Genomic DNA, 21,299 nt, shown 5'->3' with positions numbered 1-21,299 from the left:
AAATTGCATGATTAGCAGAGTCTCCAGTCCACCTGACTAGAATTGGCTTTTTTTTGTATGAATGTAAGCCTTGATTCACAGGTGGAGCAGTGGGATTCAGGCAGGGAATCTCTCCACATCTCTGCTCTGGGGGTAATGAATCCATGGAGTGATTAGGGCACAGAATGGGGACAGCAAAGATGATCAGACATGTGGGTCACTTTAGATTTTTTTTTAATAGAGTTTTTCAGTCCTGAAGAACTTTTGCTGGATAATGCTGTGCAGGCATATGGATGTTAGCTGGGGAATGTGGACAGGAAATGTGGAGCCACCATTTCTCTCAGTACAGCCACAGCCACCCCCTCATCAAAGTACTTGCTCCCCAATTTAAGGTTAAACAATGACATTCCTGCAGACTTTTTACCTAGGCAGAGGTTTTATGTCAATGATTTCAGGAAGTGACTAAACAAACTGAGGAAAAGATAGTGACAGTTAAAGGCACTAGTCTGGTTGCAAAGTCTGGTGCATGACAGCTCCCAGCTATGGATTGCCTCAAACTCCAGCCTGTGTCTGGGGAGAGCCCACTCTATTTGACTGACTTCCTCTGTTTTTCCCTGGAATATCCCCCACTGGGTTCTGTCTTTGTCAAAATGCTGGGAGAGATGGATTCATGGAGCTGTCCTGGTGTGATGGTTTGTTTGCTGGAGAAATGTTGAGGGAGATGATGGATCATGCCCAAGGAGCTTAGAGCCAAGAGATAATAGGAGCTCCAGAGCAGACTCTGTTCTTTCTTTCCCCCTCTGCTCTGCTCTCTCAGTCATTCCTTGCAGAGACCAGGAACATGCGCTTGTCTGGAGCCAGCTGAAGAGCTGCATTTTGTTGGAGGCTTTTAGGAATTGTCAAAAGGGCAAAGCAGATTTTTGTTTGTTCTTGTTCCTTTCCTAGAAGTGTCATTTTGCATTACTGCATCACTATATTAAAAGCTAACAATGAAAAATCTGAAGAATGGATCCCTGTGACTTTTGTTAAGAAATGCCATGGGTAGGAGTAATTTGCTTTCATCAGTAAACACAGCAGGCTTTGGCTAAAAGGCTCTTGCTGTCAGAAAGCCGATTTATTTCTGCCCAGTGAGTCAGTGCAGATGGTTGTTCTGTGGCTCCGAGGAGCTGGGCTGTGTGATGGAGCCCAGCTGGGTGACACTGCTTAATTCAGCTAATTAACCTGGTTAGGGGAGCTCCCAGAGCATTCACTCCATGCTCAGGCAGAACACGGAGTGCTGCACTGAAGCATGCTCTGGAGAATTGTCCTGTGCAACACGAGAAGCCAGAGAGAGCTGGGACTCTGCTTTTCAACTTTTGCTAGAGAACAGAAATTAATTTTCCTGCAATTGATTAGCCTTTGTTCTCACTTGGATCTCCTGCAACGTACAGCTGAATTCAGCTGACTGTAACCTGCTCTTTGGTTGTTGCATTCATACCACTGATGTTGCAGATTTGTTGTAAACAATTCACTTTTTTCAAAATGCCAGTACTCAAGTGGAAAAACAAACTTCCTTTTATGCCACAAGGCATATCAGTAGGGAGAAAAATGTAAAACATAAAACCTGAACTTGCTTTACTTAACTTGAAATGTGTTTTCCCTCTCCTGGTTAGCTGAGTTGCATCCCAGGGGATCATTCATCTGAGTTTCCTTAGACTGAAACTAATGGCTGTGATGTAGTAGGTAATTAGGAAGTCTTTGGAACAGCACTTGACAAACTCTTGCAGACCACAGGCAGTATCCTCTGGGGCTGGAGCTGGCTCATCTGTGCCTGTATGAACCACAGAACTTGCCAAGTAGCACTGCACAAGCTTCCTCTGCCAGCCAAAGGAATTGTTTATTAATAGGTGAAGGATAATGAGGTTTTTTATTGGTTTTTCCAGGTGGTGTGCGCTCTGCAGGAGGGGCATTGGCAGCTTTGCTTTATTACATGTGCTGTATTTCCTTGCTCTGTGGTTCTGTGCCTGTGTCACTGTGCTCAGTGCCTGCACTGGTGTCAGGAGAGCAGAGCACTTCAGCCTTTGGGACCATTGGGCTCTTCTCCCAAAGACTCTGGCGCAGGTTTCTGTCTAATTGGTGTTGAGAATGGTGTGTTAAAACCACAGCCTTCTTGTCTGTGTCTTTCTCTGCTGGAGCAATCAAAGATACTGCTCAGAGGGGAAGTTTCTGTGTCCTTTTATTCCGTGTTGCTGACTAAATGTCGCAGTTCAAACCCTACCTGCAGCTAAACACCTCTGTGCTCTCTGCTCTCCCTGACACTTGGGCCTTTGTTTTCTGCTGCAGCCCCTTTGACACAGAGAACCTGTTTCTGTCCCCTGGAAGCACTGCCAAGTTTTCTGTGGGCAGCAGGAAGAGCTCGTTGTACAACTGGACTCCCCCAAACACACCCAGCTTCAGAGAGAGATATTACCTGGTGAGTACATGGAGGAGAGCAAAATGCAAAGTACAGGCCTAGGGCTTGATTTTTGGGTTAGATTAGACTGTTCAGGAGCACACTCAGAAATGGGAAAACAACAGTCTTGGGCCTTTGTAGTTGATTTTGGGGCTTTGTTACATTTTTTCTTTTAATCTCTATTCTTTTGAGTTCTATTTTAGATTTTGTAAAATATTTTAAAACCCCTTCAAAACAACAAAACCCTGCTCAGCAGCTGGAATGGCAGGGGTGTGGGGATCTGCTCCAGTAGTCTGTGGTGGGAATCAAACTGGGAACCAGGGTCCTCTCTCTCAGATGGGATCTCAGCTTTCCAGCTGTCACCAGGCTCACTTGGGCCTGTTTTGCAGTCTGTTTTGCAGCAGAGGCAGAGCCCAGGGGATGGAGGAGAGGAAGCCCAGCCTCCCAGCATTCTGAGCTACCTGGCTGCCTGTGATTTTGATGTTCATGGGAGGAACAAACCCCACAATCCTGCAGAGACGAGTGAGGGAGACTCATTCAGCTCCGAGGATCAGAAAGGCACAGAATCCAGAAGTACGACTCCAGCCCTGGACCACAGGATGCTGCCACTGGTGATTATTCAAGAGACTGGAGCAGAAGAGCTGCAGCATCCTCTCCCAGACCACACCACTCTGGACATCCTGAAAAAGACTCCGTGTGTGGATGGATTTCCCAGTAACCCCTCCAGTTTTCCCAGCCGTCACAGAGGCAGGAGAGACTCTTTCAGCCAGGCTCGGAATATCCGCCTGGCAGAGCAGGAAAACACCAACCAGAGAAGCTGGAATGCTGCACATGACCTAAAACCAGATGGACGTGCAAAGTCAATTGACAAGACTCTGCAAGAAGTGTTAAATCTGCTGAAACCACGCGATGAGGGGCAAGCCCAGCTGGAGAAGTTGGAATGCCAGGTTTCGTCTCTGAGGGATAAATTAAAGGTATGGTTGTGTTTTACTTTGGGAGGTGGTGTAGCTTTCTCTGTCACTCCTGAATAAGTTCCCTGCCCCGAGGTTGGTTTGATTCAAGGCTGCAGCGGTGGCAGCTCCCCAAAAAGGGAGTTTGGCCACCAGAGGTCAGGCAGGACTCAGGAAAGGCTCGGGAGCCTCCCAGTGCCAGGCATAGAGCAGCGATGGGGAAAGGAATTTTTTAGTAGGAATGATTTCAAAACCAGCGAAGACGTCCTGCAAAATGGCTTGCTGAGTACAAATAACAGAATTTCTGCTTCCATTTCATCAACAGCTAAAGACACTTCACAAACATTCCTCTATGGAGAGTTTAATGGTGGAGACAGTGCTGGAGAGTTTTGACTTCCTGAACGCTGACTGCAGTGCTGACGAGCTGTCCTTGTTTGGGAGCATCAGGACAGGCAGTGTCAGGTATGTGCTGGGGGGACAGGCAGAGGGGGAGCCCAGAACATCCACACTTGGCTGGGAAACAGCTGTGGTGCCAAATCCAGCACAGAAATGTGTCCCCATGTTTTTAAAGAGCGTTATAAATGCAATTAAAGAAAATGCTGTTTTCAGTTCAATGCCACCTGGTTTCTTTTGCAAATTCCTGTTGAGACAGTACATCTTCAATACTATTTAGCGATGAGACTTCTAACTCTTTTCTCTGCTCATCTCCCCAGCACATACAATGACAATGTGCTCCAGTCCCTGAGCTGTGACACCAGACCAGAAGCACGAGATGTAACTACAGGGGATGACAACCTAGACATGCTGTTGATAACACACCTGAGGCTGTGCAAAGGTCTCCTGCAGGTACAGAGCAGCCTGGGGGTTTCCAGGGCACTGGCTGTCATTGTTGATTCTGATTGCAGGAGAAGTTAATATGTAGTTGTTTGTTTTATAAAAGCAGAAATACTCAGAATGGAAATTGGGTACAAAAAATCTGGTGAGCACATATGTCCACACTGAACATGTCATACAAAACTCTGCTGCCTCTTTTCAGCCTCTGGGTTTTGTTGAAGCTCTAAGCAATGCCTTTGTGCCCAAATGCACAGGCTTGGTTTGGATTGGCTAATAAATGATCAATATTTTAATGAATGAAAAGCTGCTACTACAAGGAGCAGGTGCTGTGATGGGCAATGGTCCTTCTGAGAGCAGCTGGGGTTTTCTCACTGCTCTTAAAAGTTGGATTCTGAGAAACAAATCCCCATTTATCTGGGGCTTGATCCTGCCCTTGTTTCAGCTCCTGAGTTTTGTCTGTTGCATTTCAGAAACTGAGGGCACCAAACGTAGCCCAGGTTGTCCAGGAGAGCATTTTGGAAGAAGTCTCGGAGCAGACGCGAGTCCTGGGGGATGTCCTGGATCTGTCTGTTGAGAAAAGTGAGTTCCTGTGTTACTGCAAGGCATGCAGAGATGGGAGAGCTGCACCCCTGATGTGCACCCCTGAGCTGCCCCAGACCCAGCAGGGTTTTGATCTAAATTCTTTGCAAACATTTACATTGTTAAAGCAGCTCTTATATCTTGAGTCTTGGAAAAAACAGGGCTCATTCTTTGGTTCATTTTTCCTTCTGCACAGAAGGAAAAGATTTGCAGAAGTTTGCTTCAGAGAAAGAGTAGCTGAACTGGTATGTCTCAAACAGGGATGTTGTAGGTAGTGGAGTTTACAGTCAAAGAGCATCAGAGCAGCCTTAACAAAATCTTCTTTTATATCTGTGCTTTTCTGAGGTAAGCAAACAGCCCAAATTCTGTGCCCACTTGCAAGAACAGTTTGGTGGGCAATTTTTCCCATCTCAGGCCTTCCCACTACTAAATTCTTCCATTGGCTGTTGGACATGACAAAATGATAAAGCACAATGGGAGGCTTGGAAGGCTTTTGTTCTCATCTTGGTAAATACAGCAGCAAGAATGCAAATTTTAGTTGGAAGCGTTTGCTGCCAGATTTTATCCTGGAGGATGTGAGAAGAAACTGTTCCTTGGAGCAGAGCTGCAAAGGCTGTGGTAGTGTGGGAGTCTGAGCTGCAGGAGCTCAATGTCTGGAGGTAAAAGTGAAGGATGAAGGGTCCAAGTGAGGAACCACAGGGTATTGCTGCTTTGAGAGCTCTTGTGAAGGGTTGAGAGAGCCCTGAGGTCAGAGCTCTGCCCTGGGCAAGGAACATGAGGCAGAATCCCTAAAACACTCGGCAGTGGCACCTCTTTGGCTGACAGAAGGGCAACCACTTAAACTCCCAGAAAGTTCTTCTGGAACTCACACAGATGTTGGGATAAAGTGAACAATAAGAGGCAGAAGAGCTGTTGATGGCAGTTTAGGAGCTCAGCCCAAGCTTGGTGAGATCAGTCTTGCTGGTGTGAACATTTTGGCAGCAAATGTCCCATTTTGAACAAAACTGTCTGTAATGCAAATACAAGTTAATGCTGCCCCATGTCCAGATAGGCCTTCTGCTGCCTAAATTCTCATGTAAAATCCCAAATCTGCTAGAGCCCACTGACTTTTTAAAATGTTGGTTTTCAGTTATTCAGAAGACTAAAAAGAAGAAGCAATACCTAAAAATCTGGAGTGATCTTGCAGAGCCTGGCAGCAGCATCTTGGTGACCTCAGCAGAAAGGTTCCGTCATGCACTGAAATACACAATGATGCTCAGAGTGAAGGAGAAATATCCCAGCCATCTGGAGACAGGTACTGCATGAGAACAAGGCTGATTTCACCTTAGTGCAGTGCTGAAAATTGTGCTTGTGCATTAAAAAAACCCAAACCCAAACCTCTTACTTTTTTCCAGCAGCTCCTGTGTAACCAACCTGTTGTTTTCTCTTTGTCCCTGTTCCCTGCAGTGCTGCAGAGGCTGCTGGAGCAGATCCTCACCTGTGATGGGTTGCTCCCCTCTCCGCATTTCCAGACGGATCCGGTTACTTTGTTCCAGTTTTATCGTTACCTGGAGAGACACCACATTGCCAGCCTGGAGAAACACTTGGCAAAACTGGCTAAAGAAGGTAATGGCAGTGCTTGGCTCCTCCTTGCAGCGCTGGTGCCTTCCAGGTTCCCACTGCAGATACAATTCCAAAGCAGGAAACAGGCCAGCCCTTGCACTGACAACTTGTTTCCATTTGAATTCCTCTTATGACCATGTAGTTTTAATCAGAACAGGAAAACCACGCTTGACTCCCATATCTGACCGTGTGCAAACAAACCCCGTGTGAAGGATGGGCTTATCTTAAGTGCCCTGAAAAGTGGCTTCTGGGATATTCTGAAGTTAATGCAGACACTAAGTCAGGAGCAACCTCCAGCTGGATCCAAGGACTGACTGCAGTCTGTGGCTTTGGTTCACCATTGCAGTTGGAATCAGTCACAGAAAATAGCAATAAAATTTCAGAGGTTACTAACGTGCGTTTTGTAGCCTGAGGTAGCCAGTGCCTCACTGGAGTCCTGTCCAACATGTGAAAGTACTTCAAAACTTTCTCTGTATTAGAAAAGAATTATTTTTAAAAATAGTCAGCCGGGATAACAGCGTGTGGCCAAGGGAGCCCAGCTGGGAGGGGATTGCGCTCCTTGCTAAGGTGTTTCCTTCGCGGGTGAGCGAGGTTGGCTCCTTTCCCCCGCAGTGATGCTGATCGAGGAGCTGCAGTGCCCCGGCAGGCTGAAGACGCTGAAGAAGCTGAAGGGGAAGAAGCTGACGAAGCTGCAGCCTCTGCCGCAGACGCTGCGGCTGCTGGGGCTGCTGCAGCTGGACGAGAACCACCGCGTGAGCAAAGCAGCCACGGCGTGCCTGAGCCGCTGTGCCGCCGGCAGCAGGAGCCTCCGGGCGCGGGTGAGTGAGGATCCCGGGGATGCTTCCGAGAGCGGCTCTGCTGTGCTCTCCACCTCGAGGTGGCCGTGAGGAGTCCTGAGCTACAGCAGGGCTCGAGTGCTCTCTGCCTCGTTCTGTTTCAGGGGGTAAAACTGTTCCTGTCACTCGGATTGCGTTGCTTGATTACACTTCCGACCTCCTTGTTTTCCCTTTTTCACGCAGGCTGTGTTGTTCTACACGGATGTTTTATCTGACCGTGATGCGAGGCTTCAGCAAGCTGCGTGTCTGGCTCTGAAGAACCTCAGGGTAAGAGCTCAGCTCTGCAGGGCCTGCCTGGCCCAAGGCGGGGATGCCAAGTGTGTCCAGCAGGGCTTTAGCGCTGGGAGGGTTAATGCAGCAGTAGCTGGGAATTACCGAATTCTTTGGCTGCCGAGGCTCCAGACTGTTAATGCCATTATTCCCGCGGCGGCAGGAGAGGGAGCTGTGGGCACCGGGAGTGTCTGATCCGCCAGGCACAGCACACAGTTAAACCTTCCCAACAGCCCTAAGCTGGAATAAGTTTGCACACGAATAGTGAACGAATGTCTACAAAGAGGTACTCAGAAAACAGCAAATCAGTCTTACTCTCAAAGTCGATTTGCAAAGCACCAACCGGGATTAACCCTTTCAGTGAAGGTCCCGGTTGGGTGGTACTGATTTCATGGTCTCCCAACAGTGACCTGTACCCTGGCACTGCCAAAAAGCTGCTGAGGCAAATTCTTCTTTTTTTCCAACAGGCCGTGGAGAGCATTGAGCAGGTTGCCCACCTGTGCCAGTCTGAAATAGAAGAAGTCAGGAATGCAGCCAGGGAAACCACACTGTCCTTTGGTAAGGCTTTTGTACAGCTTTAAAATGGCCTGAAAGAGTCATGTGAAATAGTGCAGCACCAGGAGAGGCCTCAAGTTCAGCCTGAACACATCTAGGACAGTGAAAATACTTCATGAGCAGCTGTTTCATACCATGAAGATAAATTTTACATCACATATAACAGCCAAGGGCCCCCCATTGAAGTTTATAGAACCAGACCAAGGAGATCCTGGAGGATTAAGTGCTTTAGGAACCACTGAACCTTTTGAAAAGGTCATAGATAAGGACTGAAGGCTGTATGCTGGTTCATCACCTGTTCCTTCACTAGAATGCAGTAGATTGACACTGGAGGTGACCTGATAAAATGTCAGTGCTCCCCATCTCTTACTGCCCAGAATTTGTGCTTCTTCTCAAGGCTCAACAGCTGGAATGCTGCCAGAGGATGGCCAGGCCATGCAGGAGAGTCATTTCCCTGTTCTGTTCTTCCAAACCCCACCCTGATCCATGCTCAGGTCTGGGGAATCTCCAGCCTTGCCCCACAGAAACGCTCTGTGACAAGTTTTCCAGCTGTGATGCTCCAAGCTGTTACTCATGGAAACAGTTGCAGGAGGCCTGATTTTCCATGGTGGCTTCTAGCAGGTTTTGGAAAACCATTGTCTGAGGGATGTTTTGTCACTATAGAGAGTCCTTCCTTCCAAGCAAGGCCAGGACAGGAGTGTCCCCAGAGGGCTCCTCAGGGTGCTCCTGCCTCTCCCTCAGCAGGCACTGTTTTCTCTCTCCACAGGGGAAAGGGGCCGACAGGCCTTTGAGAAGATGGACAGGATCTGCTGTGAATTGAGGGAAACAGCACAAGAGGCTGAGATTGAAATCACAGTGTTTTAGTAGTGGAAGATGAGGAGTTGGATGGATCCCATTGTGCTCACAGCCACATGAGGGTTTGGTTTTGTTGTCTGGTTTCCTTCTGTTCTGTTCTGTCCCTGCTGCCTCCTGCCCCACGACAGGTTTATTTCCAAAGGGGACACTTTGTGGTCTCCATGATGCAGCCTGGAATGTATTTTGTCACAAATGTCTCTCAGCACATGATGAAATACAAAGTGCAGGGGCTGGATGGGATTTGCTATATACACATCTGACTGATGGAGGGACAGGTTTGCCCTTTGCAAAATTATGAATTTAGTCAAAGACCAAGACTTCTCCTCATCCACCCATTGTCAGGCTCATTCCCCAGCCCTGGCTGGCAGGCAGGGTGCCCACAGGGAGCAGCCTAGCTTCAGGTGCAATACTTGAAAGGGTTGGGCTTGTGTGTACATAGTTATATATATATAGATATATACATAAAACTTTTCTATTTGGTATTTATTTGTTGGATTTCATACTGTTTTCTAAAGTGCTAATAAACCATTTGAGACAAGATCCTGGCAGTGTTTCCTACTGCTGTGTTTGCAGCCCTGGGGACAGGGAAGAGGACTAAGCTCCCCAAAGGACAAGGGCTTGGTCTGCCCTGTCCTGTTCTCCTTTGGTGAATTCTCTCCTCCAGTTGAAGCTTTCCTTAAGAACAAACCAAAGGTAAGTACTGGAATTCAAACACCAGGGAGGTGTTTGAATGGAGCTGGCAGGGAGAGATGAGGTCCTCATCTCACTCTTTCACTGGAGCTCTGACTCAGTGAATTACAGTAAATTTTCCTCTACAAACCCCCTCCCTTGTCCCCCACCTATCCCATGTGGAGCCCATGGTTCCAGCCCAGAAGCAATAACACACTCGTCAGTTCTTTAAAAAAAGAGTTTTATTGTTACAACTAAAATGAGAACTGAAAACTTGTATGGGAGATTGAAAAACTGTACAGTTGTACTCTAACCTGGGAGGCCCAGCAGTGGCTTACACAAAAGACAAGATACCTGAAACTGTATTATACCAAAACATTCAGCTTTTTTGTTGAGTTTTTACAATTTTTTTTATAAAAGTTTATTCTATGGCAATCTGTAAAAAAGAAAGACCTGATGAGTAAATATTTGCTTAAGGCAGATAGCAGAGCAGCTCACTAACTTTCTAACGAGTCTAACATGGATGTTTGTCCATTTCCAAGAACAGGTTACCCAACACCCCACTGTGCTACGGTATTTACACCCCCCAACTACCACAGACAGTACAGGACAGCAAACAACATGGGCACAGCTCAGGACTCCCAGCCCTACCCACACCTCCCTGGGCTCGGGGCACAGGCAGTGTGTCCCAGGACAGGGGCAGAGCTGGGCCTGGAGCACAGGAAAGAAACAGGCAGGAAGAGGATGCTCAAAGCTCTTCTGGCATCTGCAGGAACTTTATCTTGGTAGAATCATTTGCAACTGACTAACTCTGTATTCAAAGGAAGGATCCTTTGTTTTCCTGCCATACCTAAGATTTAAAATATTTCCTTTCGGGAATGAGGCCAGAGGTGGGTTTGGTTTGTTTCTTTCCCAAGGTGCCCCAGTGCCAGGGGAGGTGTGGAAGGGCTGCCTGAACTTTCTGGAATGTCTGTACTACACTCACTCAGCTGAAAGGAACATGCTACCACCGGGCACATGGAGCACACGGGATCCCACGGGAAGTCATGCCAAGGATCAGGCGAGTACATGGGCTCTGATAAACACCAATCAGTCCAGTGCTGAACAGAGACTCAGCAACACCCTCTGAACCACAGCCACTAAAGATCAGGTCATGCAAATATCATTTGGGCACATCAGGAAGCAGGAATAGAAGTTCTGTCACCTTTCAAGCACGTGGTGTTTCATCGGGACACCGCAGACTTCACATGCACTTTAATACAAAGGGGTAAAATGGTGCTCAGGGCAGAGTCCTGCCCACGCTGCAGAGAACAGTGGGGACAAAGCAATCACAGAATGTATCTTAAATACACAGATGAGCCATTATATATTACCATTTTTCTATACTCATTTTTCCTGTTTCCAATAATATAACTAAATATTGACTGATTACAACATTCCTCCTTTCAAGTACTGGTCTGACCAACAGTCTCACAGGTAAAGGATTGATTCCCAGTACTACCTGAGGATATATTATTGTACTCTTGAAAAGCCCTTGATGCAAGCTTAACAAAACACAAAATAACTCCCACCCCTACCCACCCCTTCACCTACTCACCCACTGAAGGAAGAGCCACACCTACAGCCAGCTTGGCAAAAATAAATACGGAGCGGAGGGACTCCCCTGGGCTCCTCCACAGCAAGGGCTGCACTGAGGGCTGCTTAAGTGCTATAAATCTAGAAAGACTTTACAAATAAAACAAATCAGTAACACTGCTGCAGATGAGCTGTCATGGGGCAGTGAGTTTGCTCCTGTCTAAGGAGCTCCCAGGAGAGAGTTTGCTCCTCTCCTCTGCACCACAACACGAGCAAAGGAATCTTTGCTATTATTGTTTAAACTATTAATAATTTGGTACTACCCAGAGGGACAGCACTGGCTGCTTAGTGCAATGCTGCCTTCCAGTCCCAGTGCTCCCCACTCACCCCAACTCTCCTTTCCCAGCACTTCACCCCTGGAGCCCAGGGAGCTGAGCTGTGACTGCACCCCAACCCAAAGACAGGACTCGAATTTTTGCTTTGAACAAAGCAGGAGAGCCCAACGCTTGCATCATAAGCCAAGGGATTTGTTCAGAGCCCATGACAGCTCCTCTGGACTGTTCCTGGCTCAGGGAAGCTGCCCCAGCAGGGATTGCTCTGGATTTCCCCAACACTTCCCTGCTCTGTGCCCTTGCCGGGGCCAGGCTGGGCCTGAGGGAGCAGCTGCAGAGTGAAACTGCATTTTTACATTCCAAATGCTGAGGTTTAAGGACTGTCCATGTGCAGGCCATGGGCACAGCCCCAATGCTGGTGGACATGGTTTGGTTGAATTTCCCTTCCTGTTTCTCTCCCTCCCCTCAACCTCTCCTAACCCAGAATATAAAAGTAAAAACAGCTTTAAGAAAGGATGGTGCAATGTAAAGAGCCATATGTGCAAGTAGAGTGCAACAAAAGTCAATGAGGAGATACACTTAGTAAAGAAAAAAAAGGAAAAAAATCAAAGAGCTGAACATGTTGGGATACCCTGAGCAAATGCAGAAGCCTGGTTCTATCAACACAAGTAAAACAATCAGCTCTTTAAGAACAGTTATGCCAAGATTAAATATATCAATACCACAGGCACTGCCCACAACTCAGTCTTTAAAGATGAAGCAAGTTTAAAAAAAACAAAACGACAACAAACCAAAAACCAACCACAAACACACCTCCCCTTCCAAAAGTTTACATTCTTCAGGTATGTGGGTTTCTTTTTCTTTTTTTGGGAACTTGTCAATGTAAGTCATGTATTTGGTTACAACACTTGGAGAGTACAAGCAAGTTTCACTTGTGCCTAGTTTTTCTGAAACAAAAGAAAATGAACTGGCTTTTTAAAAAAGGCTAAAAACAACAATGTGTTGTAATTCTATTATTTAGTTAAAAAAAAACCAAAAAACAAAAACAAAAAAGGAAAACATACTATTTGGCATTTTCTCTGCTTACTCCTGAATATTTCAAGGCCCTGAGATTGTAATATTATGTTCTTGGGACCACAGGGCTGGATAAAACCCTAGTGCATCAAATCTCTTGTTAAGCCCTACCCAAAGTTCTGGCCTTTCCCCCTAAATCTACCTGCTGTGAGCCAAGGCTGCCCTGCCTCGAGTGGCTCCGAGGAGCTGAGCACAAACCGGGAGCTCCTGCGGGCCTCTGGTCAATGGAAACACACCCTGTAGCAGAGATAAGCTCCTGCCGTGAGGAAGGTGAACATGCAGATATTCACTAGGAAAGGCTTCCAAGTCGTCACCACGTTCTCATCCTCCTCCTCCGAGTTCTCTGACTTCACGGAGTCTTCCTTGTGGGGCAAGAGCCGTGGGGTGTCACCAACAGTTCTCCTCCGCATTTCAGTGTCGTGACTAGTGCTGGGGACAAGGGAAGGGACACTCAGGATGGGGTGGCAACAAACATTCCATGCTGCATGGCCATGTAGGAGAGAAGCCACGCAGGTGCTCCAAGGGCAGGGAACACCACAGAGCTGGAAATCTCTCGGAGCTGCAGCAGCCACCAAAGCACAGCCTGTCACTAGTTAGGACACATCTGCCTGCTCAACAGAGGTTTAGGAGAGAGCTTGGGGGAGATTCTGTGCCCTTTAAAAATAAGCTTCAACCACCACCTGCTTTCATTGCTCATCACCAATCTGCACCAAGACAGGCAGTGAATGAACCCAGCTCACACCCACATCCAGGTTTGGGGAGCATCAAAGCTCTAAAATGGAGCATCTGCCCAGGAAGTCAGAAAGGGATGGAACGTGGCTGCCTGTTCAAGCCCTAACTCCCAAAGAGCATCTCAGGGTGGAACTGAGCTCCCCTTTCTCACTCCTGCAGTGGCTCTGTCTCCAGACCCCACTGCTCAGAGGGGCAGAGAGTGTTTACCTGTCTGTGCTCAGGGCTGCAGCTGAACGAGCTCTGCCGTCTGGAATCGTCTCTTCCACGCTGCTGACTGAGCTCCTGATCTCCTCCTCCACTGCCTGGTGCTTGGGGGAGAATTCTGGGTGCTCGTGCATCCTCCCATTGTGCATCTCTGAGGTTCTCTTTGGGGGCCTGGGAGGTGGGGGGGTGTGCTCAGGGGGTGGCTCCAGGTCTTCATTGGAGAGCTCTTTCCACTGCTCCTTCAGGGAAGGACAAGCCCTGTTAAGCTTTTCTCCTTTATGTAAGCTGCTCTCACTTCAAACTTTAACATGCCAGAATCTTTATACTCTACCTTTGAATTAATTCTTGAAGTGGCTCTTCATTTGCATTGTCAAAAAAAAAAATAAAAACCAGACACAAGAACTCCAAGCCCAAGCTACATCTGCTACACAAAACATATCAGCCATAAATGCAAGAAATTCCAATCTGCTTCTGAAAAATTTAAGCAGCACAAAATAAAACCTGTTTTGCTGGAATTCTGTTTACCATAAAAAAACCTGATGAATTTAATCATGACACTTAAACTTGAGGCATATTAGAAAACTTGTCCTGTCTGAAATGCCAGAGGAGGCCAATGCAGCAGCTCCACCCTGGTCATTGTGCTGGAAAGCACAGGAGGTCCCTGCTACATCACAGCTACTTTTGGAAATAAATAAAATACAGCACTTTATGTTGTGACAAACTGTAAAGCACTGTATCTAAAAACCCCATATTATTAACATGTACTGAAGCTGAAGCAAGCACCAAATCTAAAGCTTCTTTCCATCCTGTTCCTCCCACCCACTTGCTGCAGCTCCCTGCGAGCTGCCAGGAGCACTCACTTGCACTGAAGCATCTCCCATGATGAATTTTGCCCCTTCAATGACAGCTAAGTAGGAGAACCGGAGCTGATCTGCAGTCTGGATGAGCCCCATCCTGTACTTCCTCATTTCCAGAAGAACCTGCTTCACGTCCACAGAAGAAGGATCTTTCCGTTTGTCCATCTGCAGATAAACATGTGAAACATGTTTTATGCTCTGATGAGGTTCACTGCAATGACTCATTTTGTGGTTGGGCCTTCACACCACCCTCCACATTACAGAGTGAATGAATTCACACGCAACTGCTATCAGCAGCTCATTACTGGGTCTCCAAAAAGACAGAGGGGAAAACACTGGGCCTCAAAAATGTTGCCTCTTTTCCCTGCCTTTGTGAATCGCTGAAAACTGGAGACTTCTGTTCCCCACACTCAAAATGGCCACTTAGGAATGAGAACACACTCCCAGAAGAGCAGGAGCAGAACAACAGGAAATCACAAGGAACCCTTCCCAGCTCCTCGAAGGCTCCACCACAGCAGCCCTGCAGGTCCCTGGGTAGCAGAGGTCCTTACCAGCAGCAGACAGGTGTCCACCAGGCAGAAGGTGCCCGACCTGCCGATGCCAGCGCTGCAGTGCACCACCACGGGGCCGTGCCCGGGGCTCAGCGAGCCTGACTCGCGCACCTTGAACAGGAAATTCAGGAACGACGCCGGCGACTCCGGCACGCCGAAGTCGGGCCAGGTGGTGTAGTGAAAGTGCAGGATCTCCCGAGTTTCCTGGCTCTGCAAAAACAGCGTTTGGCAGCTCTTTTAGTTTGGGTGCACCAGTCAGAAGGACTGGGAATTGCTACTTAAATTCCAAGGACAAAGTTCCACTGATCTGAGGGAGCTTTTATAGCTGCACAGTCAAGAAACTAATTACAAGTAATTAGCTCTTGTTGTGAAGGTCTCCACTGGGAGCAATGGGAATTGCGTAGGTAAATTTACTTATTTATAGTTTAGTTATTTCAGTGCAGTTCAAAAGCTTGTGTCACTCTGCGTATGACTGAGACATGAAACTGCCTGGAGTGTCCCCAGGTATATCTCATAAATATCCAAGAGTTCCATTTCTACAACATCTCATGCACAATCACCAAATCCAGAACAATTTATGACCACCAATGTCAAGACCTTGTTGGTGAGGAGATGAATTTCACCCCAAAGAGAACAAGGACTGGGACTGGATGGAATTCTATACTCACAGTCAGGTTTTCCAATTCCAGCTGTCGTACTGTGTAGTAGGATTTTATATCTTCAGATACCAATGTTAGTTTCAAGTTTGTATCTTCAAAAAACATTTCTTTCTCCTCCTTCCGCGGCCAGTACTGTGCACACTTTATCTAAAACCAAGCAGGAGACATAAATGTCATTACCTACGACTGACTGAACTGCAATTTTCTTACTAAAGTCTCCCAGGGAGATGAGTTCTGCAAAGACTGCTGCATGCCAGGACCTTAATGAGCCAACCAAATAGGAAAGTAGCACATTTTGAAGTGTGCAGGAAAAACCTGAAACTAAAATACTCATCAGCAGCACAAAAAGGAGTCTGCACCCAAGTTTCTGACAGTGAAATGTGGGGATCCTGTGACTGGGAGAATTGGCCTCCTTCTCCTGCCACTGAGCCACTCCTCTGCCCTGGGGTCAGGATGAGCACTGACCCTTCCCACACTGGGGCTCTGCACATGGCTCAGGCCTCTTTTGTTAAAGGGCCAAACCACAAGCGGAAGAATGATGCTAAACCAGCAGCAGGCTCAAGACTAAGATGATTTCTGACAGCATTTTAATAAATAGAAAACCCCTTCAGCATTTTCTTCATAGGTAGATTAACACTGGTTCTGCTAAGACTAATTCTAGTTTATTTTGAAAATACAGACAGAACTACTTACGGTCATCCCATCCCATCTTCTCTGGGTTGGTTTTACTTGGGTTTTTTATTACAGAAAACCAAAAATGTGATGAACTGGGTGAATACTTACAGATCCCTTTTCCATCACTCTGTTCAACATGACAACACCACGGCTTTTCTGTTCCCAAACCATCTCCCAAAAGTGACCACAAGTATTTGGCAAAGGTCCCTGCAGAGACAGAATCCACAGAAATAAGCATTATTTTTTGTAAATGCCAGTGCCCTCTTCCCCAGTAACAGTCCCTGCACAAGGCAGTAGATTCAGACAAGTAACAAGCAACTCCTCATTTAAAACAGTAAAAAAATGCAGTTACACAGCCTGAAGTTCCATGTTATGAATTTACCCAGGAAACTATGGGTGATCTTTTCCCTCCCATACACAAGAGGAAGAGAGACATAGTCTCATTTGTGAGAACAGAACTGGGAGTGAAAAATGCTGCATTTTCTTAGGAAAGGTAGACAAAGGTCATGGGGAAATAAACCCCACTGACTAAAAGCAGAAATGAGATCTGTGTCTAACTACCCTACAATACCTCATCCATACTCATGACACTTGAAAATTACTTGACTAAATGATAAACATTCAAGAGAGTGAAATGATGCCAGATCAGTAACAAATTAGATGGTTTTCCAGAATCTTTACGGATTTGCTTTGGGACTGAATGAAATGGTAACCGATTTTAAAGACTATCTATTTCCAAAGTAGATTTCCTTATAACTTCCTATTTCTGCTATGTTCCTCTGCTATTTTCTATTCCAAAACTATAGCTCTGAATTTAGGGTTTGTCATCCATCCACTCCTGTGTTCAAACAGAACAGCAAGTCCTCAGAAAGAATGACTGGATTTAAACAAAGCCATTCAAACCCATCAATTCTGGATCAGAACAAGTAACCAGGACCAGTTACCTGCACATTTGACTACTGCACACAGAGGCCACCCCTGTGATCAACCCCCCTGTCCTGAGGAAGGGGAATAAGAGCTGTGTGCAAAGAACCATTTTCAGGTTGCACACTGCACTGCCCATTTCTTCCTGAGAAGATTTATCTTTATTCTCTAGAAACAGGAAGGAAGAGCTGTCACTTGAAAATATTAATCCCAGTCTACCTTTATCTAAAGTGTGGGAGGAAGGGGTAAAAAAAAGCCAAGATTAGAGATTGGGACAGTCTCCAGGGAAGTGAACATTTAGGACAAACAAGAACCCTGGCACAGTTGCTGGCCCTAGAGTATCTGGGTACTTTTAAATTTTTTATACAGATAGGTGTGGAATTCACAGATTCAGGGAAAAGCAGGGACTTTTATACACCCACAGATGTTCATATGCACTTAAGTAGCTTTACAGGAAAGAAAACAAACAGAAAACCCATGAAAAACAACACCAGCCACCATATTTTTATTATCCACTGCCAGCAATTACCTGTGTAAGGATGTAGCTCCTTTGGGCCTCTTCCATTTTTATCAAACTAGCATTGATATAGTCATTGTCACCTTGGTTTAGCTTAATTCGACTGTGATCAACTGCAGCATAATTAGAAAACACTGGTTAATGTCTATGCAACACAGCACAACCCATGCACAACCTCCTCAGATGTTAGGGTCAAAAAGCTGAGCTGTCCTGAAGGATGAGCAGAGCTCAGTCCCAGACAGTGAGCTGCTCCCTGGGGCTGGTGACTCTGCAATACAACACAGGTACTGCAAAACAGCACACAGCACAGCAGTGAACACAGCTCACACCTCACCTTCCAACAACACACTGCAAGAGTGAAGCATTTGCCTCTGAAATAATCCCCACTGCAATTTGCAAACCAGATCACACTGACCTATTTTTACAGTTATCGAGTTGCTGGTTTAAATAAATCTAATTACACAACTGCTTATCTTTTGTAGCTTAAACATTCAAATCCAGCTTGTTCAAGGTTGTTAAAAGTTTATCTAAATATATATTGGGCAAACAGGACAGAGACCTTTTACTCTTGTAGACATTTAGCTAACCACCCTTTAATGTACAGAAAAACTACCAAAATTCAAGAAATATAGCAAATGTAAATTATTTGCTCTTTTGCAAGTTTCTTGCTTGATTTGGGACTAAAACAACCAAACCATCAACTAAAAAAACTTGACACACACAACGATTCCCACATTTTGCAAGAAAGCAAACTGGAAGCAGGATTATCTAAAGGCAAGAAGGAATTTGCTACTCACAACCTCAAATACTAGAACTGCTCAGTAAAGCAAACTATGTGCAACATTTCTGTTCTGGTTGACTGCCCCAAAGGCTTCAGTAACTTTTAACCACCAAACCAGAAGTTCTCTGCCACAGAGCAGCACTCTGGCCTGGGACAGCAGCTGGACATCTGCCCTGGGCCAGAACCTGCTGAACACAAGGCAGTGCTGCCCCCTGAGGGGACACATGGCCCAGGACTGGCACTGTCCTTCCATGCAGAGCAGGCTGTTCTGAGACCTCCTGGGAGCTCCCTGCAGTGCCAGATACACTAAGGATTCTTTCTGAGCAGATACATTAAGCTTCAGTTGTGCCCATAAGAGTGCAGCCCTGTCCTTCCCTGAGCTCTGCTGCACCCAAAAGCACTGCATGCCAGCTGTGGGCAGTGGCAGTGTGACTGTCCTGGGGTCACACAATGAAAGCCAGGCTGCACCAGCAGAGACACAGCCATTTCCAAAACCCAGCTCAGGTCTAGGAGCATCCTCTTTGCTCCTTCTCTGTTCCAATTAGCTTATGAGCTTAGATTTATCTCTGGCAGCATCTCGGTGAGTTCTGTGCCAGGCTGCTCCCCAGCTCCCAGAAAGGGCACTGCTGCCACCTGTGCTGACTGGCAGGCTGCTCTGCTAGGTGAGAACACTGCAGAGAAACCACCCCTGCAACTCTAGAAATGCTGCTTCAGCCACTGTTTTTCTCTAGCAGAAGAACTCAAAGGTAAAGCAAGTTTCTCTCTTCAGACCTCTGCCCACAAATACAGACTCTTCTCTATGCTGCTCTAGTATAATCCTATGGATATAATGGCATTCTGTACATCAATCTCGTAAGTAAATAAATATATTAACAAAGAGAATTGTCTTGGATGCTTATTCACCTAACAGAATCTTGTCCTTACAAAGAACATTTAACTGTTGGAAGTCATTAGAGGTCAACAGTCCTAAAACAATGGAAAAGAAAGTCTACTTACAGGGGCTGACATCTCTGTACCTATTTCTATTTTTGTTTCTGGGATGTTTGGCCACTTTACATGGAAAATCACTGGCTTCATGCCTGATGTCCTGAAACAAAAAACAAACCAACAAAACCCTGTTAGATATGAATCCATCTAATTTCATACCATTAGCTATTTTAAGACAAATACCCATTTGACTTCACATATGAGAATTCTGGACAGAAAGCACTTTGGGCCTTAAATTAAGAATCGAGTTTAAATTTATCAGAATACAACACTAACATCATTTGTGTAATAAAATATTATTAGTTTGCATAATAAAGTAGCAGAACATTTACCAGCCATTATGCCTTTTCACTTGTGAAGGAGCAGGGTCTGTGCCCCAAAGCACTTCCACATAAACTGCTTTAAACACTTGTTTGCAGCATCAGTGAAAATACCAACCCTGCTTCTGATTCAGCAGCAGTGAAAACATTCATTGTGATAGAAAAAAAACTCGTCTACCCCCCTTGGTATCAAACACACACAAACACAGTTCTGCATATAAAGAATCATGTAAAATACTAAATTTTTTTTCAAGTGGGCCATCTACTGCAGCACATTACCTGTTTATCTCTTCTACTGCATTATTCAGATATGTACCAATTTACACAGAATGCTACATGTCAGGAGAAGAGTTCTGATTTACATAAACCTGCCCAAAATTAGCACAGTATTCTGAAACGGCTCCTCACTGAAATAAGGCCTGACATCAGCTGCCAGCTTTTTATAACTGAACACATGGCTGCCAGTATTTCTGCTTATGAAGAATGCAGTCTGGAGAATATGATCTGGACTGCCAAAGTCTAATATCTCAAACATGAGGCAACTAAAATGGGTGTTTTCAGAAATTTGCCTCTGACACTAGGTTGGTGACTTTGTACTTTACAGGGATTTATTCTTCTGTACTGACTGTACAGGATTAACAAGAGAAAAAAGTCAGGGAACTAGGAAAAATGGTTTTCTAGATCACTAACCACATTTCCCAAATGTATGTTAAAAATCCCTAACAGCCAAACCAACACATCTCCCCACCACTTACAATTCACATTATAAAAACATCAAAATGCAAACGAAACCAAGATCCCATAGGAATTTTTCTGTAAATACTGGGCTAATTTAGCAGCAGCACTAATACACAGTTTCATTTCACAGCATTAACAGATTTGAAAAAAACTGTCCCCTCTTTTGAAAAAGGAAATGGATCAAGTGCTTCTTTACAGAAATGGAATTATACAAAGGCATTCTAATACAACAATATTGCACTTAAGCATACACGTGTATGTTCACACACAGACTACTGCCAGTCTCCAGGAGTTCCACAGATTCAGATGCCAACATTAAGTATTTCAGGAATTGAAAATGGCCATTTATTGTGCAGGGAAAAAGGATATTACCTCACCAGCAAATATCAGATCTTTTTCAAGATGCTGCAATGCCTAAAGGTACTTAGAGAATAATGGAGTTCTAGGAGATGCTTAACTCCCACAGGCACAGAGAAAATGGAAAGAAAGAAGTCACTCATGTGCCTTCAGCAGACTATTTAAAAACAGCAGTGTATTTCTGGAGCATGTTTCAACAAACAGGAAAAAACACGGGGTGGGGGTGGGATGGTAACAAAAGAGGGCTCGAGATACGGCAACAGGCAAGCTGCTGCCTCGAATGAAAACCCAGCCAGCACCCTGCACTTCATGGCTGAGTGTGATGAACATGATAAAATAGAAAATCCTGGAGGTTCAGACATGCCTGGACCTCAGATGGGGCATACTCTCCTCAGCAATGTGGCTTGGAGTTTCGGTTGGGCTTTTTTTTGGACAAAGAAGTTGCTTATAAAGTGA

The 21,299-nt window shown here is 45.8% G+C and overlaps 2 protein-coding genes across 9 annotated transcripts in view; one reads left to right on the top strand and one right to left on the bottom strand.

The window, feature by feature from the left end:
• The window catches only part of RIPOR3 (RIPOR family member 3), a 49,488-nt gene extending 39,516 nt beyond the window's left edge, over positions 1 to 9,972 (top strand). For all 8 annotated transcript variants that reach the window (XM_085079031.1, XM_085079027.1, XM_085079030.1 and 5 more), the window contains 11 exons: positions 2,302 to 2,431; positions 2,800 to 3,384; positions 3,686 to 3,822; positions 4,074 to 4,206; positions 4,665 to 4,773; positions 5,903 to 6,067; positions 6,220 to 6,378; positions 6,988 to 7,193; positions 7,395 to 7,478; positions 7,949 to 8,039; positions 8,803 to 9,972. In XM_085079031.1, the coding sequence (XP_084935157.1) occupies positions 2,302 to 2,431; positions 2,800 to 3,384; positions 3,686 to 3,822; positions 4,074 to 4,206; positions 4,665 to 4,773; positions 5,903 to 6,067; positions 6,220 to 6,378; positions 6,988 to 7,193; positions 7,395 to 7,478; positions 7,949 to 8,039; positions 8,803 to 8,900 (1,897 nt within the window). In that variant the 3' untranslated portion in view covers positions 8,901 to 9,972. The remainder of the gene's footprint in view (positions 1 to 2,301; positions 2,432 to 2,799; positions 3,385 to 3,685; positions 3,823 to 4,073; positions 4,207 to 4,664; positions 4,774 to 5,902; positions 6,068 to 6,219; positions 6,379 to 6,987; positions 7,194 to 7,394; positions 7,479 to 7,948; positions 8,040 to 8,802) is intronic.
• PTPN1 (protein tyrosine phosphatase non-receptor type 1) overlaps positions 9,785 to 21,299 on the bottom strand; it is a 31,577-nt gene continuing 20,062 nt past the window's right edge. Inside the window, exons 2-9 of the mRNA XM_085079035.1 lie at positions 19,438 to 19,528; positions 17,673 to 17,773; positions 16,328 to 16,426; positions 15,554 to 15,691; positions 14,886 to 15,095; positions 14,338 to 14,499; positions 13,481 to 13,716; positions 9,785 to 12,970 (exon numbers count right to left, since the gene is read on the bottom strand). Coding sequence (XP_084935161.1) covers positions 12,763 to 12,970; positions 13,481 to 13,716; positions 14,338 to 14,499; positions 14,886 to 15,095; positions 15,554 to 15,691; positions 16,328 to 16,426; positions 17,673 to 17,773; positions 19,438 to 19,528 — 1,245 coding nt within the window. The 3' untranslated portion in view covers positions 9,785 to 12,762. The remainder of the gene's footprint in view (positions 12,971 to 13,480; positions 13,717 to 14,337; positions 14,500 to 14,885; positions 15,096 to 15,553; positions 15,692 to 16,327; positions 16,427 to 17,672; positions 17,774 to 19,437; positions 19,529 to 21,299) is intronic.

Source organism: Lichenostomus cassidix, chromosome 20, assembly GCF_008360975.1.
Source record: "Lichenostomus cassidix isolate B80296 chromosome 20, HeHo_3.0, whole genome shotgun sequence".
Lineage (NCBI taxonomy): Eukaryota > Metazoa > Chordata > Aves > Passeriformes > Meliphagidae > Lichenostomus > Lichenostomus cassidix.
This window is presented reverse-complemented; position numbering and strand designations above follow the sequence as displayed.